Raw genomic sequence first — 25754 nt, 5'->3', positions numbered from 1 at the left:
ACAGGGCCACCTTGGCAAGACAGATAGAGGCTAGCCCCGTTACCCTTCTATCAGCTGGAATCGCCGGTCTGGTCAATGGCCCCCTGCTACGGTGTACGTACATGTACATGCTGCCACAAGTCTCCCTCCTCCGCTCCCCTCCCCTGAAGGGGGCCCCCTCCTCATATTCCACTGGCCCCGTCGTCTCCTCCCTCCAGCTCCATCGATCCCGACATCCACTGCCACGGACGGCGCGTGAAAGACGAAGGGTGGTGGGATCCAGAGGCCCCCACCCCCCACCACCCGTCCGTCCCCTTCCTTACTGGTTGGATACACGAAAAATCCCGGGTTTCGAGGTTGCCAGGTGCCAGGTGCTAGGCAGGGGATACATGTCTACATAGTACATGGTATGCCCACGCGGAGGTCCCTGTCCATCGCGAGGCGAGGCGAGATTTTGCCTCATTCGCCTTGCCATTTAAACTTCAAAGTCTTGCGAGTTTGCTAGGGTCATGGGCTCTGTTGTCTCCTATCGCGACTGACCGAAGGCCCGGCTACGACGTTGCAGGGGCCACAATAAGGGGGGGCGGAGTGGGAGGTCTGATCATGACTGGGTTTTGTTGTGGAATGAAGAGTGCATCTGGGCTGTTCGCAGGGTCATCGGAGAGAGAGAGAGGGCCAGACGCGCTGGATTGTTGCTGCTGCTGCTGCTTGCGGCGTCGATGAAGCCACGTTCGCGAGGACGTCGCCGGTTGTGTCTGCCTGTCAATTCTGGCCACTGGGCGTCTCAGGGTCTAAGACGTCTCGGTCTTGGCCGTCGGCGATGGGAGAGCAAACAAAGTGGGCTGAGTCGACGTCAGCGTGGCAGCTGGGCCCGTTTCCTGATGGTGCGATCAGAGACGAAGCAAGCAGGGCGCCGCTCGGAAGGAGTTGCTCTCGCTTTGTGATGCCCCACACAGATCGGATCTTGAGCCAAGCGGGCCTATCGAAGGAGTTGCGACGGTCTCGCGGGCGCGCAGAGCTGGTGAGACACTGAATAGACTTTGATCGACCCTGTTTTGTTAGCCGTGGCATGAGAAAATTGCCGAAGCGTGTTCAGAGCAAAAGCAGCGGCTCGCGGCCCTCGAGCTTCAGGGTGGAAGGACCGACGACGAGACAAGGTTATTGTGAAAGACGCTTGAGACGCTATGCATGGGAACTTGCTTGTCTGGAGTTGGGGGGGGGCCGAGGCATGTTACGCACAGCTTGTGTCATGGCCATGTTGCTTCGACGATTCGATCCGGTCGCCTGTACGAAATGGTGGCCAGGTTACTTTGACCACCTGATCCGGTAGGCCCAAGATGCAAACACCACGGACATGCTCGCCCGTTGCAAAGACCCGTTGCAAAGACGACAGGGCGCCGAGGGATTGGCGGCGCACACCGACGAGGCCGTCGGCCATTTGCAGAAAGGGTTCGGAAAGGGGACCATCCAGATCCAGGTCAGTCGACAGGTCATTCGACAGCTCAGCGTGGTTGATGACTCCAGCAAGTGCAGGCAATGTCGCAGACGGCCATGCCAAGAAATCTTCAGCAAAGTCTGGTGGTGGCCTGGCCCTGGCGACATTGATTGTTGTAATTTTGTGGAGAAGAGGGGGGGGCCTTGTCTCTGCTTGGATCATGGTCTTGTGCAGGCTTTGGGCAAGAGGTATGTGGCAACTCAATCCAGAGTGCCGGGTTCGGCGCGGTCAGCGGTTTGCTTGGGTTGCTTGGGTTGCTTGGGTTGCTTGGGTTGCTTGGGTTGCTTGGGTTGCTTGGGTTGCTTGGGTTGCTTGGGTTGCTTGGGTTGCTTGGTGTGCATGGCTCGTCACACTCCATGTCTTACTTGAGACGGGGGCATGATGGGGACGCGATGCGACTCGCGCGAGGAGCGAGGCGAAGGCCCTCGAGGCTAGGTGCTAGGTGAGGCTAGGTGCTAGGTACTAAGTAAGTGCTAGGTGCGCCCAACGTAGCCTTGGTAGCCTTCCTCACCTTGGACAACTCCCTGCGGGAGCCAGCCTCATGCATCTATCCGGGGGGCCCCGCTTCCCCTTTCGCTAGCAGGCTAGTGAGCGCCGCAGGCCAGAGAACCTGCCTCTTCTGCCTCAAGCTCCCTTCCCTTCACTTCCCGCATGGCATCAATCAACCGTCGGTCGGGCCACTCCACAACAAAGCCCCCCCCCTCCTACCATGTACCCCTAGTCCCTGCTGGTTGATGAGTTGCTGGGCAGCACCAACCTTCCTTTCCCCCTTGCTCTCCTGGCCATACTCATGATGGATGAACATCTATCTCCTCCCTGTCGGTTCACAGGCAGACAGACAGACAGACAGGCAGACAAACAGGCAGACAGACTTGCTTCTCATGCAGAGGTCTCAAGCCTGCCACGAGAGAACGCCTCAATATCGGCTAACTCTTCTAGAAACGCCTTCTGCTCCATGGTCGCGCGTCTAGACCTACCATGTACGCGTCCGATGCACCTCTCATCTTGTCCTCATCTCCAGTCTGCTCCCAGATGGGGCAAGCCTGATTGAGGGTGGTACCAGCGCCGCCTCGACTGCACGGATAGGCCTGACTCGATCCGCCCCGACGCGTCACTTTATTACCCCATGGCAAGGTCCCCCCCCCCCCCCCCCCCTTCGAAGCAAAGCCAGGCTCGACAGACGCCAGTGGGCAGACCAAAAAAAAACATTCTGACTTTGCTGCAACGCAACGGCATCGCCATGGCGCCGCCCGCGGAGAGATCGAATCCTTCCATCGACCACCCGAGCATCGACTGCCGTTGACCCCAATCAACTCCCCCATGCATATCATCCTCCCGCCAAGGCGAAACTGCCATCCGCGTTATCCATGGGGCGCCGGTGTATATTCCACCGTTGTTCGACCGCGACCTGTTTTTCTCCTCTTTGCCGTGGTTAAGAAAAGGAGGTAAAAAAAAAAGGAGGTCAGACAGGAAAATCATGCCCGGCCGCTCGAGCATGACAGGATCGCCATGCGTAAAAACTGATCGAACCCGATTTGCAATGTGCTGGCCAACGTTACGCATACATGGTAGGACGGCTACGCCACCCTCCCTCAGACAGATAGATCATGGCAGCCGGCGGCATCGGGTGAGCATATTCTACGCCGCCCCTGAGCAGGTCACGCCGCCCTTGTTTCTCCTGCTCTGATCTGTTCCCGACCTTCATCATAGTCGTACGGTATTACAGGGCGCCATGCAAATTAGCACGGCAAATGGGTACGCGGCTGCGCTAGGTTCTAGCCCGGCCGTTGTCCATGTCGCCAAGCTCCCCACGGCCGTCATCTCAATTGAACCCGCCTACAACCTGTCGTTGGGGGCCAAAGCCCCGACGTGCGCAGTACATGTAATAAACAACCCGGACCAATTCGCCGGACCTAGGTACAGATCAGGCGTCCCCCTGTGCTGGTCATGCCTGAACTGCTGCTGGTTAGCATCTGACTTTTAGGGGGAGGGGGGGGGGGCTGCGGATCTGCCGACGATGGACACCCATGTGCCCCGGCTGCGCTGGCGCCGCTGCTAGTGTGCACCCCCCCCTTCACCCTGGCCTCCGAGTTTACCTTGGTCGAATGCCCACACGCTCTCGGATTTTCAAGTCGGCACCTCGTCGCCTGTGCACCCTGCCCTCACTGACTGGCTTCAGACACTTTGAGGACAGCTCGCCGAGGAGGAAAGCGACCTGACGCAACGGTCCACGCGGCGCGCATTCTGCTTCTCTCAATCGCTACCTGAAGTATCGATTGTCGCCGGCGGCAGCTTCGTTCGCCTGCCATACACTCATTTCATCTTTTCACCTTGGCTGCGGCGGCGCGTGAATCGGACTGCCATTCGAACCTCCGAACCATTTTGACACGACCTTCTTCTACCGAACTGGTCGACACCTCGATTCCAGGCCTTCTTTTGACGCCCTTTTTCTGTCCCTTTCGAACCGACGACAGTGACGGCAGCCGGTCAGCATGAGGCTCGCTGCCGTGGTGCTGGTCCTGCCGCTGGCTGTATTGCCAGGTCCTGCTTCTGCGACGAGAGCTGGTAAGATTCCTCCCTGATGTACTTACCTCTCTCAACCTCCCGCTAAGAAAACTCTCAGCCGATCCAGTGGCATTGGTGCGGCGTGGCTTCAAAGGTTGGAATGCGACGACAACGTCAGTCGCTTCAAACCCTCCGCCAGCTCAGACAGACACTGGCTCAAGCAAAGTTGCTACTTCACATGTATTGTCGGACCTCACTTCGTCACAGGCTGACAGTTCCATCGTCACCGAGGCGAATTCCGCTCACGATAGTTCGTCGACGCAACCTCAAGGCTATGCTGATCTTCCGGAGGACCCGGTATCCCCTGCCCAGACTCGCACTCTTGCGATGCCTCCTGAGCATTCACATGATGCTCTTACGAAACCGCTGCCACCTGGACAGCCGCACCCGCGTCCGCTGTCGAGCTTTCGACCCAAGTACTCGAATACAACTACGAGACTCGAGCAATCTGCGCCATCGCCCACCGTTGATAACTCAGCAGATGGCTCATTCAAGATTGCCATCACCTCGGCGCCCTTTTCTGCTGGTCCTCTCTCGCACGCCCCAGAACCCTCCGGATCCCCAGAACAGTCAGCCTCGCCCAGACGCCGTCTCCGGCCCCCGGTATTTGCGTCACTCAACCTGACTAGTACGACAACGAACCTGGTGTATAGCAGCGATCTGCAGTCCTCCACTGAGACAGCAGATGACTGTTCCGCGCCTGCCAGTGATTCCAAACCGACAACATATCTCATCGTCTTTACCGCAACGACGACGTTCTTCGGCGACCCCGCCGACTATGTGCCTCCCTTCCCTACCATTGAAACGCCTGTTGCATGCGTATCACCAACGCAGGCGCCACCTTACCCTGAGGAGGAGGCAGGGGAACCCGGTTTCGGGGAAGAAGGTCCCGGTTTGGGGGAAAACAAAAACGAACAGCCAATGCTTACAACCTTTTGCTTCACCTCTCTGGACTGGGTAGCTTGTGCGACAGACGTTATCCGACCTCCTGAGGCCATTTCCGTCCCAGGCAACAAGGAGCCTGGTACTGTCACTTTCATCACCACAGACAAGAATCCCGCCGTTGTCTTTAGCCCGATGACCACGCCCGACTATGGAAAGGACACGAAGAATCCGCTTGCCGGAGACCATCACCCTGCCGACGATACAAGACCTCAGAGACCTCGCCCGGCTGATCCAGACGGACCGAAAGATCTCCCTCACATTGTCAAGCAGCCTGCTGCTATAACTTTCCCAGTCACCTTGGAACCAACAAGAGTGATCATAGGCAACCAGACCTTCTCTTTACTGCCTACTCAGACAACAACAGTGACAGTGAGCGGCGAACCCTTCGAGATCAACCCCGATCATGTTATCGGGGGCGGCAGCACTATCGAAAGGCCGTGGAACGGGGGAGACGGCAGTGGGTTCTGGATCGGCCCAGGCGGGAACGCCGGTTCTGAAGCAGTTCGAAGTGGTGGGCCACCCGGGATCACCGGAGGCCACGGACCAAACGGTGTGCCCTTGCCTCCTGCGGCTACGATCATCCATGCAGCGACTGCGCAGGCTGTTGAAACGGAACATGTGGTTGTTGGCGGCCAGATGATCACTGCCATAGGCTCGACGGTTGTGGTCATCCATGAGACAACCATCACCTATGGGCCAGGGATAGCAGTTCGAACGGAAGACGTAGATGGCGGGACTGTCACCATAGGGCCTAATGGCGTCGTGGTCGATGGGCACACCATCGGCGGCCCCAGTGCTGGCCCGAAGCAGACGGCCTACGAGATCGTCGGCGGTGTGACCATCACACAAGTCGGCGCATCAATCGTGGTGATTGAAGACTCGACGTGGACCATCGGACCCAATGCCCACACTACCTACACGACGGAGATTCGGGGCGAGACGATCACCATCGCTCCTGAGGGCGTCACGGTCGATTCGCTAAGCTTCACCTATCCATTTGGGCCGACGGTCGTCACATCGATCAAAGCTACTCCAACCGCGACGCTTACGGATCCATCAGCCTCGCAGACGCAGAGAAGCACGAACAACGGGGTCTCAAACGGTGGGACCGGCAATGGCGACGACGGTGACGAGGGTGGTGGAATAGGTTCGCATGAGGCGCTCGGCGGAGCGTTGTACAACTTGATTTTTTGCATGCTGTTTGGCGTTTGGAACGTCATAGGGTACGTGCTCTGAGGTCCAGGCATGTATAGACATGGTGAAGGTGTTTTTTTTGGGGTTTGGTGTTTATGGGCATCGGAGCCCTCGGCCACAACGGCCTGGAAAAGCTCACCGGCGAGATGAGAGGGGCTTCGGCTGGACTTTGCCAGCTGTATTACGACTAATGACTTGAGGTGTTCAAAATGGGAGGGTGTTGGTTGCGCAAGGCGGCGCCGATAATGTAAGAGAAGCAACACGGGCACGGCTGCCATCTGCTGTATGCGCTCAGCAGATGAGGAGGTGCAACAAAGACAACATGGGGAACCATGAAAGCGGCTCAAGCTGCGCAATTTACATAATGTATCATCTACCTCAATCAATGCGGTAATCGTGAGCCTGTTTCGGTTATCTTGATTGTGCATGGTCCATATAGAAAAACCCCTTTATGCGTCCCGGAGTCTTGCTCTTTGCCATGCCGTCACGGACGGCCTCTTTCCCATGACATTGACCCTAAGCCTATATTTGTTTGCCTGTGTACTTGGTTGGGCAACGAAGATTTATTGGCAATACCCTACGCAGCCATCTCTGCTTACGGTGTTTAACCAACCACGATGATGGAGAACAACCACTTTTAGCAGGAACGCCATCACGAACGGCTGCTGACAAGTGCTGCGCTAGCACACGGGGGTTTACCAGCGTAATCAGAGGTCCACCTGTAGCTCGTATTCTACCTCTACCTATACCGCACTGTCGGCGTCGCCATCGACGGGAGGCTAAAGCGCGGGTCAACAATAGGAGAAGGGGGGTTCAACACAGTTGACAGCGCACACCGTCGAGTTCGAATAGCGGTGAGCAGCGCCCTCGGTGAGACCAGCAACAGCCTCCTGCGCTGGGAGTCTCAAGCCACAATTCATGCTTCTGGAAGGGGGGGGAAGGGGGGGGGGACACCCGTGCGCATATTCGAGGCAAGGCACAGTTACCGAACTACATGTACATCTAGGCATCTGCTCAAAGGAGAGGGGGGAGGCACAGCGGCGTGAAGAGCGCCACCGAGCACCATCGGGCGCCATGTTTTAACCTCTTCGCGGCGTCCCGAGGGCGTGACGTCGATCTCCTGGCCCCAGCGCAGCCTATCACCCTCCCGTTCGTGTTTTGAGGTGTGCGGTAGCGGTAGGGCCCGTTGGCTGCCGAGCCGGTGTTATGCGTTGTTGCTACATCTCGTATTCTGAAACACGGGCGCTGCGGAGGGGGGGGGGGGGGGGGGGCGGGGATGCCTCTGGTGGTATGCAGGATTTATGCCTTCTTGGCGCGGCTGATGGTGAAGGCGAGATTTGGTGACGAGCTGGCGATTGTGATCGTCTGGCTTTCGTTAGTTACAGCACGATGACGAGGCTATGGCTCGTGGTGGTGGTGGTGGTGCTACGGGAGAGGTGATGTTTGAGAATGAGTGAGACACGGCTGGCGGGATGTTCGCGTTAGGGCGGGATAATGTCTGTGATGGGCATCATTGCTACCGGCACCATCATTGAGTGTTCGAAATCTGTCATGGATCCGAGCGGGTGGCAGAGACCATGCAGTGGTGAGATTCGTACAACCGTGACCTTTCGTCGATAACTCGCGCGATCAAGATTGGTTCATCTCGTCTTTGCACTGGCGTGGGCAGATGGCCACGTACATCCTGTCTTTGCTAACTGCCTGTGTCTTACCAGCACTGTGCATGTGATATCGCAGTCACATTGCCGGAAGGCGCGGAGAGAGCGAGGGTCCGCAGTATAAGCCTTTAGGTTGTGAGCAATCGGACCAGACGTCTTGATTGACTGGGAGACGCAACCTTAAAACACGAAATCCAATGACTATCAACCCAGCAGTAAAACATGACATCAGTCTCCCATTTTTTTTTATGATGGATATCCAAAGTAGTCTCGATCAGTGCGACCTTTACCTTCTCTCGTGTTGAATTGCTCGTCCGTCGAGAGTTCGAAACCACATGAGCCAATGTAGTATCGTGTGACGACAAAATAGATTGTGCACCAGTACTTGTTCAGGAACACATCACGAAATTTGGGCAACCGGTGGTGCGAGCCAAAGTAAAGTCTGAAGTGCTCCAAGGCTAACTATGTATCCAACGTGGTGTCGGGGGAAGGGAAAAACCAATTAACAGCTGGCTTCAGCCGGAAGAAACAGAGACTAGAACCGGCACACAAACGCAACGCATAGCAACACAACAGGGCACCTCACATTTTCCCCTTGCCCTTCCCCTTAACCTCCAGCGAAGGGAAATCCTCCTGCTGCTCATAGATAGCGTTCGCATCTACAGGGCCGCCGTGTGTGCCCTGATCCTCCATGCTCAGCTTCAGGGCAAGTGCGAGGTCTTCTTCTTCTTGGGTCATCGGGGCCTGGCTGGACGACCCGCCGTTGGCGCCAGAATGCGCTGTGTAGCTTGCGGGGGGTGACCGGGAAGCAGATCGCTTGCCCTTCTTGGCCGACTTGGATTTGATGGTGATGGGCACCTCGTAGTCGTTCGAGTTCTTCCCCCGTGGCGAGTGACCATGATCGTTGACGCCCTCAAGGAGCGACAGGCGAAGAGCCTGCTGAACCTGCATCTCATACTCGCTTTCTTCGTCCACGGTTGGGGGAGGACTGAATCCGTTGGCAGGCAGGCCGTTAACGCTGGGGTCTGGGGTGACCGTGGACGCCGTGCTCTCGCTGAATGACGAGGCGGTGTCAAAGCTGGCGTCGCCCGTGTCGCTAGCACTGGTACGGCGCTGTTCATCAGTGTGGAAGGACTCCTCAGAGATCATTTGCGCGTATCGAACGGCTTCTTCCTCCGTCAGGTCACCCAGCGCACCCACTCCGAAACGATTGCGAAGCCTTGCCTGCTCACGACTGCGATGCTCTTGCTCGAGACGAAGCTCAGCCGTCTCAGCTGCAATGTAACCCGATACCTTGCCGCCCTGACGGCGCGTGGCGAGGCGGCCGTGAATGTCAGCGTGTCGAAGCCGACGCTTGCGACCCGGTGGTTGGCTTGTTGCGCTGTATGACCAGTATCGCAAGAAAGCGCCAAATGCTGTGACGCCACGAAGAACCGTTGGGTCAGGGTCGAGGAAGATAGTCCGGGCGGCCGTGTAGTTCTCGTTAGCCAGAGCGGGATTCATCGTCAGCATGTGCCTAGGCACACGCCCAGATGGCCTGGCGTTCAGAGTGCGTAGAGGGTCTAGTGATGACGCGAGCGGATCCCAGGCCTGGACCAGGCCATCGCTGCCACCATGGACGAGGTACAAGCCATTTAGGGCCAAGCAAGAGATCTCGGGAGATTCAGTCTGGATGATTCGGACCGGCTTCATATCCTTGACAAGTGGTCCAGTCTCGCGCATGTTCCAGAGCAGGACGACGCCGCTCTTGGTGCCAATGGCGAGCATGCGAGCGCTGCGCCCAGGGATCTCAGCCAGCGTCTCAGCTGTACGCGGCGTGACGCTGATTGGAGTGCCTGCGTGGGATGTGCCCTTGACCGTTTCCCTCAGAGGGTCTTCAGCCGATGTAACAGCGGCATGCAAAGAAACGTCAATGGCGGATGCCGTTATTTCGCTCTTGTGGTAGCCAGCAAGGCCGAAGACGGTGACGCTCCAGTCGCTCAGAAGATTAGGTGCCGGAGTGACGGTGCCAGTGGGGGTCTGCAGAGGGGCGGCAACGGACGCTGGAACGACTGGTTCACGCTCTGCTCTGTTCGCAGTGGCCCCCTTTGCTCCAAAGATGGATGCCGGCACTTGTTCAGGTTGAGTCTCCATCCCAGCGTCTTTCAGCTCAGAGATGCGAGTTTGCTGAGGCGTCTTGGGTAGCAGAGATCTCATGTATCTCGAAACCTTGGGACCTTGTCCCTTCTCCCACCCACATTCGATCACGATGATGGCTTCTCCGCCACCGTTCCCATCATCGTGGGCAAAATCGACTTCGAGCACCCGTTTCATGTCCCATCCTTCGCAAACTTTGCGAAAGTGCGACGGCTTGTGTCGAAGGAATTTCTCAATCTCGCGTGCTTCGGCAGCGAGTTGCTCTTTGCTCAGCTCCATGGAGTCTGCAGGCGATCGAGGAGTGTAAGCGCCCCGAATAGCGTTTTTATCCGAGTCATCAGGGCGGGCGCGGCGACGCGTCTGCTCAACGAGCTGCCAGTACACAGATCGCCCTGCGAGCCAGGCATTCTTGGTCACATCCTCGCCCTTGGCTCGATCGAGGCTCGACGTGGGAGGCTCCGTGAGGAAGAAGACCTCGCCGAGGGCATTCAGAGCAACAGCCCACACGCGCCTGGTGTTCTTCCTCCTCTGGTTGTATTGGTCATCAACCTTGATCGAGATGATTGGCACGCCGGGGCTTAGAACCCAGCGGGCAGTCATGTCGCCGTTGGAGAATCGATGACCAGTGTTGTCCCCACCCAGGGCGTACGCAGTGACGACTCCAAGAGTCGAGCCTGTCAAGATGCCGACCATGGAGAGTGTCATGTACGGGACGGCGGATGATTTGGCGATCCAGAGACTCGAGATGGCCTCGGAGAGCTCTGGGATGCGGGGGATGTCAGGGTAGGTGTCGACCACGCCCGACTCGTGAGTAAGGTAACGACCGCGCTTCTCGTGAATGGGACGGTAATACGCACGACCGCCAGGGTGACCTTCGCCTGCCAGGAGGCCGTAAGGCACACTGACGTCCATGACATTTGGTCCAGCGGCAGGCCCCTCACCAACGCCATAGGGTTCCAGGTCTGGGAAGACCTCGTCGAGCTGCTGAGAGCTGAACGGCTCATCAAAACCCCACTTCTCAACTTTGCCAGAAGTTGGATCGCTCATTGTAGCAAAGCCTAGGTCCGCAGCGCCATGGACGGCACGCGGCGGCTTCTTGCCGTTTGAGAAGATGGCATGTAGGCTTGTCACAGCCCACGGTAGCTTTGAGTTGTACGTCAAGACAGCGCTGATCTTCTTGGTCGAGCGCGCCGAGGTGCCGATGCCGCCGGATGCTCCAGGTTTGCCCCTGACGAGACCCCTGAGTAGCCGGGTGCGCAGCAGGTATTCGCTCCTCCAAGTGGCCAGCGACGTCAGGCGGGCGAAATAACGAGCCTCTGATCGGACGAATTCTGTCGTCGCCTGTTCCCACGGCCCAGTGGCCTCTTTCTCAGGCTTGTCTGCCAAGCTCTCATGCCCAGGGAAGTAGCGCAAAAAGGCCATCCGCCAGGCGTGGGGTGTCGTGACCAGCGAGTAAAACCGCTTCGAAACGAGCGCGACAGCCGCGTGGGAATCGGGATGCAGGTGGGATAAGACATGAGTCAAAATTTCTGCACACAATTCATCAGCCTCCCGTCCTCCAACCGCGGTTTGTTGTATTCTCAGGACTTACCGTTGGGAAAATCAGTGAGCTGGACACCATCAGATAGCGAATCAACACGCTTGATGACCTTGAAGCCAAGCGCCTGTCTAGGCGTGGAAGGCGCCAATGCATTCTCGTAATCGGTGATTCGTTGTCCCGCTACGTAGTGACGGCCATCTGGGTGCCCATTGCGGATGCTCAGCAGACGAAGTCGCTCATCAAGCTGGCCGGCGTTGACGCCGTCAAGGCCATCCGCGATGGAGTGCGGAGAGGCACTGCTGGAGCCGACAGAGTGCTGCGGCAGATGCGCAGGCCTGAGGGGCCGCTGTTGGTGTTGGGAGCCATCTTGATTGGGGGTGAGGTGTTCTTGGGCGTCGTTTGGTCGAGAGATATCTGATGACTCAGTAGGCCAGGTCTGCATAAAGTTGAGAGGGTGGTGGCGATGGACAGTGACGGAGGACTGTGCAGGGGGACCTTTGCACAGTCTGTAAAGTAATGACGCAGATGATGATATTGGGAACGGCGTGAAGGAGTAGGAAGCTGCTTGATGAGCCGGCAATGTCAAGTTGATTGATGATGTTTAGGGGTGCAGGTTACCAGGCAAAGTTTCGCGTCTGGGGATCGTGACGCATCACACCTGGAGAGTTTAGCGGGAGATTACGGCGTCACCACGGCCCCCCTGCACGACTTTGACTGGAACATCTCTCGGCCCGGCACTCCCAGATGGGCGAACCCCTTCACAGTCGGCTGCGCCACTTTTTCTGTCAGCGTGGCGTAAGAGCGCCATATATATCGCGAATTCATAACGTCTGTGCGGCGCTTCCACAACGGCTCTTACTTTCATATTCGACAGTCAACCGGCTTGCCTACTTGGCTTTCTGGCATACTAGATCAGCTCTGGCAACATTGAAAATTCCAAGACAGACCAATCCCTGTATTGAAGGGGTGAATGCCGGCTGAACCCCATCATTTGCACGAGTTGTCGGACAAAATATTCGCCAGGGTTGTGAATTCCTGAAATCCGACCACCACTCCAAAATGTTATATCAACATGGCCTGATGTCTGCAAGTATGTTACAGGCCCCGTCAGACAGTGTACGAAGTACAGTGCACCAGGCTCCTCAATCATGCCTCGGTATGCACAAGGTTGTGGGTTGTGGGTTGTGGGTTGTGGGGTTGACGTCTGTCGGTCCCTCCATCTTGTGACATGTCGACAACAGCTGGCGCTACCAGCAGTCAGAAAGCCAACCGTAGAAGATGGCAGCGGACAAGGGGGGTGATGTTGATCTCAGAATGCGTCTTGAGGCCCGCACCAGTGACTTCGAAATCGGGCGAGCGCGACAAGGAGGGATCAGACCATCCGATGAGGCATCATGACAAAGCCTCAGGGGATCTGGGGTGAGCTTCCCGTGTTTGGGCTTCGCATACAGGGCACTTCGGCCCCATTACCGAGAGCGGCAATCCGTTCCTCACCTTTTGGGCGGCATTTATCGCCAAGGCAGACACGCCAACGAACCCGGAGTACTGGCAGAGGTACATGGTAATGTTCGGCAGCACGTACTGTACAAACATATCAGTTGAGGAGCAGGCTTAGAAAGTGTCATGAAGAATATGACGTCCAACCCCACGTGTGGCAAAGTCATGAGGGGAAAGGATCTCAGATGCACGCACGGGTTTTGACGAGGAAGACAAACAAAGGCGTTTGTCTGGCAGCCCCTCTCAAGTCCGTTCCTTTCCCCTGTGGGACTGTTGGCTGGGGCGCTCGTCTCGGCCCGCGATGGCAGGGGTCGTTGCGCGGAGCAAGACAGCCCCAGGGCCAGGGACGATGAACAGAGTTTCGATACTGGAAACCTTCCCCTCTCCCGGTACATCGAGCAGGATTGAGCCTGGGGTGGCGCAGAGTTTCTCGAAAACTCGGGATTAACTATTGGGGACCATACCTCATCCAACAAAGGTTGCGGTTTCCAGACAAGGGGCATGGTCAACGGTGAGGGAATCGAATGGTTCCCCGTTCATAAGAATATTGAGCTAGCAAGTGCCGCATTCTTGGCTTCCGTGGAAAAAGAAACCCCAAAAGGCGAGCCGACGTCGTCAAACTCCGGCATCATTGCGTGGATGGCCCTCAAAGGGGCTTCGCACGTCAGTCTAGGGTGAGAAAGTCTGTCGTGGTCCAGTCTACCACGGTGTCTGTCTGTGTGATCAGCAGCTTGGCGCATTCGACATGGCAGTTGTCGTCCTGATGTGGAATCTCTCGCATGACAGGCCGGAGGTATGACATCGGAATGCTTCTCAAAAAGCTGATCACACTCGCGACCTGTCCAGGGGATACATACAATATGGCTTGTGCTGATGACAAACCGCGGCTCGGAAGTTGACAGCAGGGGGCAGAGGTCTGACGAGGTGTTGGTGCACTGGCTTTGTCTCGTCTAGGGCCGTCTGGAAGGTCATCCAGTCTTGGCACAGATACCCCCTGGCGGTTGACGACGCTACGAAAAGGTTACGGCTTAACTCAGTTGCAAGTTCGGCCTTTCGGTGGTTTCCAAAATGCGCGGTCCCTGTCCAGGCCATTCTTCAAGGCCATTCTTCAAGGCCATCGGACAGGTCAGGGACAAGTCAGGTAGGGTCCAGCAGCAGGGTCAACAACGACTCGTGTGCGTGCACGGGTATACGGAGATTGCGTTCGGGGTGTGGTTGACTTGCCGATCACGCTGATATTCCCGGGCAGATCTTCGTTGGGTACCGACAAGAATAAGACTGAAGGCTAACAGGCGAGTGTGACGACACGGCAGCAACGTCGGCATGGCAAAATGCTACCTCTCTTTCCGCACTCTCGTTGCGTCCCACTCCGCGGCACCGCGAGTCTGGGAGATGAAGAATGTTGCGGGTTCGTCGGAGCCGGGCCAGACGCCGCTGAGGGGGTTGCTACACCTGCTGGCCGCACTGGTTGTAGTGCAGGTGCGGGGACCGCGGCTTTTAGGCAGGTTGTACATGTACTTGTATCGCCGTCAGTGGGTGAAAGGAATGCTTGCAGAAACCATGGTTGGGGTTTTTGCCGTCATGCGGACGCCACGGAGTCTTTGAAGTCCCCGCGAAGAGGCACAAGATGCACGACGTGCAATGTGTACGCAATAGCCATATCTCTGACCATGCCCACTGTTATCCGTCACCATAGGCAGTGATCTGGCGGTCAGTCAACGGGTGGCTGACATTAGTCGCTGCCATTGCGACCAGTCGACGTCCATGACATGTCGCCGTCGAGGCGCTTGATAGCGGGAGGCTGAGTTGGGCCTCGCATAACTCCAGTCTACAGACGGGGACAGACTGGCGGGGGACAGTGTCATTCGGGTGTCGATCGATCGGTGGGCGGTTGAGGGTGCTGCAGCGACGAGTCAGAACGACACCGCCACCAGCGTCAGCCAGCCCAATGTCTATCATCTCAAATGAATGCTTCGAGCTGTCAATGGTGGCCTGACAAGCACCAGAAACTGGTAACTCTGTGTGGGTGAAGATGTGCATACCTAAGGTCCATGCACTATGTACTACTATGTGTGTAGACGATGGCGGATGGAGGGGAGGTACGAGAGAAGCACAGAAAGGGAGGGGGGCTCCCAAGCATGTGGTAAGGACATGCCACCTGCCCCCTCCCCCCCGTCAGGTGCCGGGGGAAAGACGGACCAAAGGCACGAAAAGCTTTGAAAGCTAATGCAGAAGCGACTGGATGGGCAGTAGTAGCCCAGCACTGTGTCAAGTTTCTACCTCCCACGCCTCCCACGCGCGCGCGTGCTCACAAGCCAGGGCCAGGGCCAGACCAGGCGGTCGCAGTTCGTGTTCGAGGTAGCGCGCGAACTCCGGCTGATTGAGTTGCGTTGGCTTATTACTGCTCTGGTGCTTTCCCGGCTGAATGGTGAATACCTTGTTTTCCAGCTCCCACACTGCTGGGACGGAAATTGATTAACGGCATGTCTTGCCCGCCGAGCCGTGGCCATCGAAAGCTGGAGGGTAGCTTCGGCGACAGTTCTAGGCCAGGCCGGACTGTGTCGCTGTGAGACTGGCGCGCGTGCCCCATGCGTTGTGGCCACGCAGTCAAAGATTGGTGTGTGGTTGTTCTGCTTTGCTTTTGCTGTGCCGCTCTCTGCTGTCCGGTTCCGGCAGACTGGTTGAGGGTCAAGTTTCGTGCGTCATGATGGGGTGCTTTCTTGCCCCCCCCCCCCTACCTCTCTGTGCAGTACATTACTCGTACAGTGCTCAGCGCGACATTTTGTTGAGTTTCTGTTTGGCATGCATCGTGGCGCCACGATTCTTGCGGCCCTCGCTCGTGGTGTGCCACAGTTGCAGAGAGACTTCAGGTTGGGTCAAAGCCAGGTTGAGGCAAAGCCAGAACTAGAATTGATACGAGAACGAGAACAATGCCACAATGCTCTTCACAACTCTAATGGGCCGGCGAAATCGTGGCGCGGCCAAGATATGGAAGGTCTACGAATAGATCAGATACTGGAACTGAAAATGGTCAGATTTGAATGCGGCAGGGCTGGGTTTGTGGCGCGCAATTAGGCCGCACTCGCGGAAAGGTTCGCGGGTCTCGCCAAAGGCTGGCTACCTACTGTTTGGACATGGCGACGTGCTTGGCTTTCTGGTCCCCTGCCCTGCTCCAAACACACTCTCTTGCCTGCCCCTTTGGCAGACACGGTACTCAAGCCAGCGCCAGCCCACCTGTCCTGCAGAAATTCGCTGGAGCTCGTCCGGATTTACTGTACGGAACACTGTGTACTGTCTTGCAACCTCGGACGTGGGCTCCCGTTTGGATGGTTCGAGGTGGAGTTTCAATGGGAATTGTCTCCGTCCAGTCTGTTCACCAGCAGGGGTGAGAAGGGAGGGGGGGACCAAGATCCATACCTAGGCATCCTGGCCATCTACCCAGGGTCAAGGTGCTCAGGAAGCTCCGTGCTGGTGTGCATCGGGCGCTTGGGGCGCTCGCCAGTTATCCTTTCACAACGGCCTGTTCACCATGATATGTTTTCCATTTTCTGATCTGGCTGTTGGAGAGTGGGTAGCAAGCCGAAAAACAATGATCGAAATACTGAAAAATGCTAAGTACGTCAGCTCGAACCCCTTAGTACGTATTTTTTATACCTGAGATCAAATTCGGGTTCAAAGGGATGAGCCTACGGACAAGACTTTGCGTGGAATGTGAGACACGCCGTGGTTTTCCATTCTTTCTTTCTCGAAAGCACTCAGAGAAGCACATGGACGGGCTTCCCACGCGCCTCGAGTGGGCTCTCTAGGTCCCAGTGCCAGGGAAACCGACAGCGCTAGAAGGCACCGTCTACTTCGCAGGTGCTGCGCCTGGAACCGTCATCTTAATGCTTCCCAGGTCGGGCGCCCGCCCCCCTCTGCGTGCGGGCCGCTGGACCACCAGTCGCCCGCCTGCCCGGCGGGGACGCAGCGGGCGCCCTAGGCCTCTTTACAGTGGGCCTTGGGCCGCTAAACGCCGTTAGTCACTTGTCTTGGATCGCATGATGGAGCGGACGTGGGCATGGACGTATCTTGGCCAGTAGGCAGCGCGTCTCACGACGGATGATGAACAGTTCGCAATTCGTGACCAAAGCTAGCAGAGATGAGAAGGGGAATGAATGACTCTTGACTCGCCCGTAGGGCTCAGAGGATCCTGGCCTGCCGCGATCCTGGCCTGTCGCAATGATCATCCACGTTCGAGTTCAGTCGTGCCGATGGGCACAAAAGCACAAGCCAGACGCTCGAAGCCCAGCAGCAGCCAAGAACCTTCACCTCATCGTGCATGATGCGGGGCCGGTCCCAGTACCAGTTTCCGCCCAGACTCTGCTCCGTTGTCACCTTTTTTCAGGAGGGTAGGTAGGCCAGGGGGCGGAGAGAGCTTGGGGGTCAGGCGGCTCGGCCAATGTACACAAGCCTAAAATACTCGCACACTGTGCACTTGAACACAGTGCGGTGGGATGGCCGCGGTGCGACGACACAGGGAACACAGCAAATGGAAGGCTAGCGGAGCCGACCAAGACAAGAACCCGAGAGTGGAGAGTGAAAGACAGGGCATCGTAGGCTACCTTAGGGGAGGTGGCAAGGGTGGCCCAGAACCGAGTCCCAAGGCCGGAAACTGGTGTGTGTGCCTCCCTGTGATCCCATGTCCTCGGGAGCAGCCCCCTCTGCTCCCCCCCTGGCCCCCCTTCAACCTGGCTCCCCTACCCGTCAGCGTCTCTGTTGTTGGCTGTGTCATTTGCATGTGAGCTCCACCGACAGCACCAAGTGGAGTAGCTCTTGTCGACGGCGTGGGCAGGGTCACCCAAGGGAAGACAGAAATTTGTGGGGTCGCTGTTTCTCCCATTCCCATTGCAGCGGACTGGCCCCTGACTGGCCAGCAGGACACCTTGGGTCTTTCCCCGGCTGCAAGAGCGAGGGAATTCCCTGTTTGAGCTGCCGCTGCTTTGGTACATGTACGTGCGTGACGCTGGTGGGCGTTGGAGTGCTGGCACACTGGCGCTGGTGCTGGCGCTGACAATGGCGGCGTATCGCGACAGGCCTGTGGGCTGATGCAGTCGGACCAGCAGGTGCCACGACGTAAAGAGGCAGGAGGCACACAAGTAGCATCAGCAGTAGCAACGGACTGGCAGGCAGGTCAGGGTGCCTGAGCAGGGCAGGCACAGGTAGAGCGGTACTAGGCAGTCGTAGCGTTCCTCACCATTGAAGGAAGTGTAAGTACGACGCAACTACCCGGCCGCCCCTCCCCCATTGGAGCTGGGTCCCGCCACAGTGCGCCGCCGTCTGAACAGACCAGCACCTGCACCGTCCGTCTGGCCTTCATCCACCCTGCCCTCCCCGTCCCGGATCCCGACTGTCTCTCCAGTCGCTCTCCTCTTCTTGAACCACCTCTGAGAGCCGCCTTCAGCACCTTGGTCTGCGGCGTCAGCTCGACATACACATCTGATCGTCAGATACCAGACTGACGGACTCGATTGTATTCGCCAACACCTCGACCTTCCAGTGATTGGGAGAACCCGGATTCCCTTCCGAGTCGCCCTCTTGTACGAGCTGTTCGTCAGACTGTAAGAGGAAGAGAGCGAGAGACATCACCCGGCAAAAGGCCCGACACTCCACGACTCGGACCTCACGACCAACATCACCCTAGTCTTTGCACTGCAAACTTATTGGCGACTTCCGAACGAGTGTTTTTCTTTTTGAACTCGGATGAGGACGAGCACTCACGCGCATTCTTGTTAACATCCTGGCATAATCACCCAAACATCAACCACACAGCACGGTCACGGACAAGTGCACTTCGTTGCTCATCAATATCGCCACCATGAGCTCCCAGGCACAGGCGGGGCCTTCGGTGCCCCAGGAGAAAGAGAAGAAGGGCTTTGGGAAATTTCTTTCGAGAGCCAAGACGATTTTGAAGAAGGGCGAATCAAGCAAGTCCAAGTCTGGCGCTGCCGCCGCGAGCGCGACAGCCAATGTTCGCACGTCAGTACTTCTTAGCACACAAAGTCCACATTCCTGAACGGGATTCTAACACGTCACAGTGCTGTTCAGCCTCCCAAGGCTACTGCCGCCCAACAGGCCGCCGCCGAGCAGGCTACCTCCAGGCTGGAGAACCCTGTGACGGAAGCCACCAAGCCGGCTGAGAGGACCGATTCTAAGCTTGCGGACCAAGAGGGCGTCCGCAAGGTCCAGAGGAAGGAGCTTTTTGAGGAGCGTGCACGAAAGCTTGGCGAGAAGTACGGCCTGGAGATCAAGCAGAGCGATTGGTTCAGCACCGAGGGTACTGCACTTCGCGTTGAGAAGCCCATCCGCATGCGCGTCCATCGCAACTGTGTCTCCTGCAACGCTGCCTTCAGCTCTGCCAAGGAGTGCCCCAGCTGTGGTTCCACCAAGTCGAAGCGCTACCCTCCCAAGCGTACCGAGGCCGAGAAGATTGCGAGCCGCGAGAGGCGCGCCGCCATCCTGAAGGCCAACAAGGAGAACCCTCCCATCGTCCCCGACTACGGATACTACCCTGACGGGAAGGAGATTGTTCTCAAGAAGCCCAGCAAATGCGGCGGTCAGGATCTCGTTCACAAGAAGCCGCGCCAGAGAATCCGAAGAACCTGTCACGAATGCCAAGGTCTATTCATTGGCGGCAGCAAGGAGTGCGCCAAATGTGGCCACATCCGTTGCACCGACTGCCCTCGAGACCCGTTAGTGTTTCCATTTGATAGCCTTTTCATCTGCATATGTGCTAATACTCTCGCAGCCCCAAGAAGGACAAGTACCCCTTTGGCTATCCTGGCGACGTGTTTGGCCCCAACGCCATCCCGCACCACGAGTGCCACGAGTGCAGAAAGATGTTCCCCGGCGGCGTCGCGGACGGCACTGCCTGTCTCAAGTGTCAACACCCCAAATGCGCCGACTGCCCGCGACTCAAACCCCGCAAGGTCGAACCAGAACCAGACCCCGACGTGCTCAGGAGCGTCCAGGCCAAACTCGACGCTCTCAAGATCAGCTAGGGTCATGTTGGCGGCCTTGGTGGGCGTTGATGTTTTGCGGGGTAGCGAGATTGAGGCGATGATGACAGCGAGTTTGCAAAAGCTGATTTGTGTCTTCCTTTTCAACCCGTGTATTCTCCTTCTCGGCGAGAATCTTTGGTGTTGATTCATGTTCACTGCTTTTCGATCCGAGACGATGGAGTACGGTCCATCGAGCGTCCTTGAGCCCACCCAATTGCATCCGGCGGCAATTCCAGCAGACACAGGGGCTACATGCGTAGGATTGTGAGGCATGGCAGCGGACTCATGTTCTCTGGTTTTAGCGCCGATCAGTGTGCTCAGCATTGAGACGAGGTTGGATTGATAGCATTGCGCTGCGGCACGAATAGCATGATGGATTCTATCACCCCCTTTGAATCTTGCAAACATGTGTGTCCACTCGCTTTCCCTGGTCCAAGTGCAACGTCCATAAGAAATCCGGGCAGTCGTTATCCGCTGTAACGCTGCGAATGGAGGGGTGGTAACCAGGAACATGGACCAGGGCAAATCACCAAGCTGGCAAAGGATGGTGGAAATCGCAGCACAAACTATGGATCTACTGATTGATGCCCAAGTCAGGTCCTTTCGGGGAACTGACAAGATGCCAGGCAATCGGGTTGCAAAAGATATGGCAGACGTCATGCTCAGGTACCTCGATCCCCTACATGTTGTACCTTACCTTAACAGAAGTACACTCCCGCACGAATCCTGGCTGATGTGCTGCTTATAGAGGCATGTTTTGTTTCCAATTCATCGAGGGGTGACAGATTGAGCCGCACTCCAACCCCGCCAACTACAGGTATCATCCAGACAGACACCTAGCTTCGAAAATTCTACCTACGAGATAATCGACGACACATTGGAAGGCATATCTACTTTTAATGATTTTGAGCCGGTCTAGAGTATAGCATAACGATTCAGAGTGAGCTTACCTCTACGTAGTGTGGCTTTTCTTCGTCAACCCCTTGCTCAACCTGCCAGGTCACCCACACGCCGCGCACTCGGCTGCTTTTTCACGATGCCGAGATTTGCAACGCCTTGCTCAGCTAAGACACGGTGGGCTTGGGGTCGTGGGGCGCTCTATACTGGAACCCCCCCGCCCCGCAAATGAAGCTGTTCTCGTGGTTCGCGGCATCCGGGCGGGAGCCGGATGCCGGGCATCGTGCCAGGTGCAAGAGAGAGAGAGGGGGAGGGAGAGGACGTCTGGGCGGAGAGGAACCCGGGACATGGTTCAGTTCGCAGGGTCGTCGGGACCAGCATGTCAAGGGCGCGAGCATCATGTGGGTAAAAGGGGGCAGGATATCCCCTTGTTGGATCTTGACCAAGGCTTCCGAGCACCTCAGATGACCATTCGGCTGGGATCTCGAAGGATGGCAAAGGGCCGGGGGTTATGTGACTGAGCATGGCGAGACGAGATGGGCAGCGTGGGAGAAGGGCAATGGGTGCGGACGGAACATGGCGACAGCGACTGACGAGAGGCGACGATCGGCTGGTTGGCGAGCACACCGCTGGTCTCTTGGGGGTTTGCTTCCGTAGGCGCGGCATCGATCCGAGTCATCATCCATCAGGGCTCCCCCGTTGCGGGAGAAATGTCCGGGTGGATTGATAAAAATAAATCAACATGAGGAAAGAAATTTGGTTGAATGCTTGCTCGTTCAGTGGCGATGCGGTGGGAGGGGGTTTTGATGTCGACACGCGTGGCGTGGTAGCTGGTTTGCCAGGTACTTGGGTGCGACAGAGTCAGTCACTCTTGGATGTTGATTCGTGGTGGTAGTACCATGTACCTACCTAGATACCTACCTTAGGTACATGTAGATGTAGGCCTACCTCGTCCTCAGTGTCGGCGCGAAGCCCCCACACACTTCCCAATGGAAACAAAGCCTGCAGGACCCTTGAAGACACACCCTTCCATCTGCCATCCATCGGTGCCCCAGAGTCCACCCAGACGGGCGTCTAGAACACCCTCTTTGCCAGCGTGGATTCCTCTAGGCCGTCAAGCCGTCCAAACCGACTCCCGAGCCCGCCTGCGAAGCAACCTCGACGCACACCCTGCCACCCACGATGCGACCGCCAACCCGGTCTCGTCGGGTCGCTTCACGAGGCCCAGACGCAAGCGACGCCCCGCCAATGCTGCCCCGGAGGCGACAAGGCTCTTGGCTTGCAGCACGCCCGCAGTGACACACACACTCCCTCTCTTCTCATCCACAGACAAGCGCACACCATCTCGGCGACCGGGCAGGCAGGGCAGGCTAAGGACCTTGGTGACAGGGGGGGAGCTCCTGGCCAGAACAGGGGGAGCTCCAGCACTGACAATCACAGCCTGATCTCACGAGAGGGGGGAGCATAGAGAGAAAGGGGGGAGAGGTGGAAAGGAAGAGGGAGACAGAGGAGGAGGGAGGGAGAGAGAAAGAGAGGAGAGAAGAAGTATCGTGGGTGCTCGCAATCCCTGCCCTCTCCCGCAAGCAGTCACACCGTCTCGATGCGAGCCATGCCACGTCCATCGAGACGAGGATGAGCGGCGGCATGGCAGAGAGCCTTCTCGTGATTCTTGTGTTTCGTGAGTTGTCGTGCCTCTATATATCTTTCCCCTCTTCATCCTCCTCCTCTTCATCCTCCTCCTACCAAATGTCCTCCTACCAGTCTCCTCCTAGGGCAGCCCCTTCGCTACGAAAAGGTACCCGTTTCCGACTTCGCCTCCCAGACACCAAAACACCCTGAACTCGTGTCGATCTCCAGACCCTCGACGATCACACCCCACGCCCCGTCCCTTAACCAAACCCCCATTTGATCCATTCACACATCCAATTCCGTTCCAGCTTCCCTGTCTGCCTCCAATTGGAACCCCCACACGTCATCTGCTCCATTCCTCGAAACCGCGATCAGAGCTTCCAGCTCCCCCATTCTGCCCCATCAGCACCGCACACAGCTCTACAGCTACCCCGCCAAGCTACCTGCTTCCACGCCTCCCTCTACACAACCGCCGCCCAAGAACCATTTTTTTGTTCAATCCATTGGGGATTTTTTTTCGTGGTCATCTCGTCTGCTTCGCCATCCTAGTCAGGGACCCCCGACCGGTATTGCCCCCTGGGATCTTTCTGCTTAGCTCAGTCGTCTTTGGAGCACTTAACTACGACTCGCCTCCGGCCTTCGGAAGTGTTTGCAACCTTCCTCCTACCTCCTCCTTCTTTTTTCTCCTCTCCTCTCTCCTCCCCTCTCTCCTCGAACACCTACCACACACACATACACACTCGAGAACTCCACGATACCAGACGATCCAAAAAGGGGGCCTCAACATAGCAATTGCTTCTTCTCCTCCTCCTCGATACCCCCCACCCAACCGTCTCTCACACAAACCATACATCATGTTCCGCCCCGTGGGCAACCGCCTTGCGGGCACGCGCCCTTCGCACCCGCACCCAAACGGCCGCCTTCTCCTCCTCTTCCTCCTCCGCCACAGCCCCTCTGCTTGCCCGTCAGGCCCAGCAGTCCCGAAACCAGTCACAGCAGCGCCGCAGCCTCCGCGTCGGAGCGCCCCTGGCCGACAAGCCCGGCTCCTACTCGCGAACCGACCCTGAGGTCACCGTCGAGTACCCAGAGGACCACGAGCTCCCCAGCTCCAAGGTCGTCCGCGGCCACGGCGGCGGCTTCGCAAAGCCAACCCTCGCCTCCTTCTCCCTCGAGGACCGCGTGACCGTCATCACGGGCGGCGCCCGCGGCCTCGGCCTCGTCATGGGCCAGGGCGTCCACTACTCCGGCGGCGACCTCGCCATTGTCGACCTCAATCTCGAGGAGGCCGAAACCCAGGCCCGCAACCTCATCGACGCCTTCAAGAAGGAGAACCCCGAGGCCGAGCACACCCCCAAGGTCACGGCCCACTACGCCGACGTCTCCGACACCGAGTCCGTCGACGCCTGCATCGCCGACGTCATTGCCAAGCACGGCCGCATCGACAACCTCGTCACCTCGGCCGGCTTCACCGAGAACTTTGACGCCGTCAGCTACCCCATTGACCGCATGCGCAAGCTCTGGGGCGTCAACGTCGACGGCACCTACCTCTTCGCCATTGCCGTCGCCAAGCACCTCATGGAACGCAAGGCCCAGGGCAGCATGGTCTTCATCGGCTCCATGTCCGGTTCCATTGTCAACATTCCCCAGCCCCAGGCGTGAGTACCTTTCGTCCTTTTCCTTTTCCTAGTCTCTTCGCCACCCCTATCCCTGCACCCGTCAGACCAAGCAGCGAGAGACAGAAAGAGAGAGAGAGAGAGAAAGCTAACAGCACCCACAGCCCCTACAACGCCGCCAAGGCCGGTGTTCGCCACCTCGCTGCCTCCCTGGCCGTCGAGTGGGCCCACTGCGGTATCCGCGTCAACTGCATCTCCCCTGGCTACATGCTCACGGCCCTCACTCAGAAGATCCTCGACGACAACCCAGACCTCAAGAAGAAGTGGATCTCCCTCATCCCCCAGGGCAAGATGGGCCAGCCCAAGGACCTCATGGGTCCCGTCACCTTCCTGCTCTCCGATGCCTCGCAGTACGTCACCGGCGCCGACCTCCGCGTCGACGGCGGGTACACCGTCACCTAAGCGAGAGGAAGCGGCGAGGCGCCATGAATAAAGAACATGGCGATGGTGGGAGGAAGAAATCCCTGCTGCTCGCAAAGCGGAAAGGCCCTTTGCGTGCTGTTGGGCTTCCTGTGAAATGGACCCGCTACGATGGGACCATGACGTATGTGGTGTGGTGTGAAGTGGGAAGAAAAATGCGCGCCGCATGAGCGGCGGCGTACATTTAATGTTCGCAACCATCTAATTCGGGAAAATAAGGGACACACATGAACATCTTTACCCTTTTCTTGAACGTTTCACTGTGAAGGCGGTTCCCGGTTGATGCGGAAAATACGTGATTCCTTGTTGTGCTGGAGCGTGGGCCATGGCGGCACGTCCAACTGTGCCATGAGCATCCAGTCTTTACACCTGTCAACGACGTGCCGCAGCTTCAGCCATCGGATCATTCTCTGGAGTCCAGCCTGTGCGACGTGGTGGCGATGGCATTACTGGTGAAGGCACGACGACGGTTTGTTCACCCTCGGCGTGGAGATCGTTGGCCGCTCGCGGTATGAATTACCAATGGGTATATCCACGGCCGACCTGCGTGTATCATCAGCGACAGCCAGAATTCCAACCCCAGCCTCCGTCTTGCGGCTCATTTTTGGTAGGCTCCAGCACAAGGCACCCGGGGAAGGAGAGGTCAAAACAGGCCGAATGACACACGAGTCACACTTGGCGTTCCCCCGTCTCCTCAACTGCCGCAGTTCCTCGCACCATCACAGACCTGATACCGCCGGTCAACACCGACGGTTCAGGTGGCTTGGCGGTGAGGTCGCTATTGATCGTGGCTATCTCGTCGAAATGGAGACTACATCGGCCGGCAGGATGATTCGAGATTGTGCCCATCTGCGAGGTATCGGCATCGATCGGTAGACGCACATCGGCGCGACTCACCAGATGGGTCCCCAGCTGAGCGAGAGAGGCTGAAGGTATGGGTTGAAGCGTTGGTCCTCGGGTCGGTAGCCTTTGCAGGTCTGCGGCTGCTTGGCGTGTGGCATCGTCCGAACCGTCCCAGAACTTAAAGCAGAAGTAGATAACCATGCAGGAATTCACAAGAATAGGGTCGAATGGCGTGACGCTGGTCAG

General features: G+C 57.4%; 6 protein-coding genes across 6 annotated transcripts; 5 read left to right on the top strand and 1 right to left on the bottom strand.

Annotated features, from left to right (window-relative positions):
* Positions 1-3966: 3966 nt before the first annotated feature.
* On the top strand, positions 3967-6424 carry VDAG_00342 (uncharacterized protein; the record flags this gene model as incomplete). Its single annotated transcript, XM_009651719.1, has 3 exons — positions 3967-4039; positions 4179-6207; positions 6379-6424. 3 exons carry the CDS (start codon positions 3967-3969, stop codon positions 6422-6424), a joined length of 2148 nt encoding a protein of 715 aa, XP_009650014.1.
* Positions 6425-8418: 1994 nt separating this feature from the next.
* VDAG_00341 (F-box and WD domain-containing protein) lies at positions 8419-12235 on the bottom strand (the record flags this gene model as incomplete). The annotated part of the gene is made up of 3 exons (XM_009651718.1): positions 8419-11501; positions 11564-12018; positions 12195-12235. 3 exons carry the CDS (start codon positions 12233-12235, stop codon positions 8419-8421), a joined length of 3579 nt encoding a protein of 1192 aa, XP_009650013.1.
* A 1275-nt stretch (positions 12236-13510) lies between these two features.
* On the top strand, positions 13511-13687 carry VDAG_00340 (uncharacterized protein; the record flags this gene model as incomplete). Its single annotated transcript, XM_009651717.1, has 1 exon — positions 13511-13687. One exon carries the CDS (start codon positions 13511-13513, stop codon positions 13685-13687), a length of 177 nt encoding a protein of 58 aa, XP_009650012.1.
* A 390-nt stretch (positions 13688-14077) lies between these two features.
* On the top strand, positions 14078-14614 carry VDAG_00339 (uncharacterized protein; the record flags this gene model as incomplete). The annotated part of the gene is made up of 2 exons (XM_009651716.1): positions 14078-14184; positions 14323-14614. The coding sequence occupies 2 exons, from the start codon at positions 14078-14080 to the stop codon at positions 14612-14614; spliced, it is 399 nt and encodes a 132-aa protein (XP_009650011.1).
* Positions 14615-18863: 4249 nt separating this feature from the next.
* Positions 18864-20183, top strand: VDAG_00338 (uncharacterized protein; the record flags this gene model as incomplete). Its single annotated transcript, XM_009651715.1, has 3 exons — positions 18864-19024; positions 19084-19737; positions 19794-20183. The coding sequence occupies 3 exons, from the start codon at positions 18864-18866 to the stop codon at positions 20044-20046; spliced, it is 1068 nt and encodes a 355-aa protein (XP_009650010.1). The 3' UTR covers positions 20047-20183.
* Positions 20184-22689: 2506 nt separating this feature from the next.
* Positions 22690-24647, top strand: VDAG_00337 (D-arabinitol 2-dehydrogenase; the record flags this gene model as incomplete). The annotated part of the gene is made up of 3 exons (XM_009651714.1): positions 22690-22738; positions 23522-24227; positions 24350-24647. 3 exons carry the CDS (start codon positions 22690-22692, stop codon positions 24645-24647), a joined length of 1053 nt encoding a protein of 350 aa, XP_009650009.1.
* Between the last annotated feature and the right edge of the window lie 1107 nt (positions 24648-25754).

This window comes from Verticillium dahliae, genomic scaffold (genome assembly GCF_000150675.1).
Source record: "Verticillium dahliae VdLs.17 supercont1.1 genomic scaffold, whole genome shotgun sequence".
In the NCBI taxonomy this organism is placed as follows: Eukaryota; Fungi; Ascomycota; class Sordariomycetes; order Glomerellales; family Plectosphaerellaceae; genus Verticillium; species Verticillium dahliae.
The sequence above is the reverse complement of the archived record's forward strand: the minus strand, read 5'-3'. Positions and strand labels throughout refer to the sequence as shown.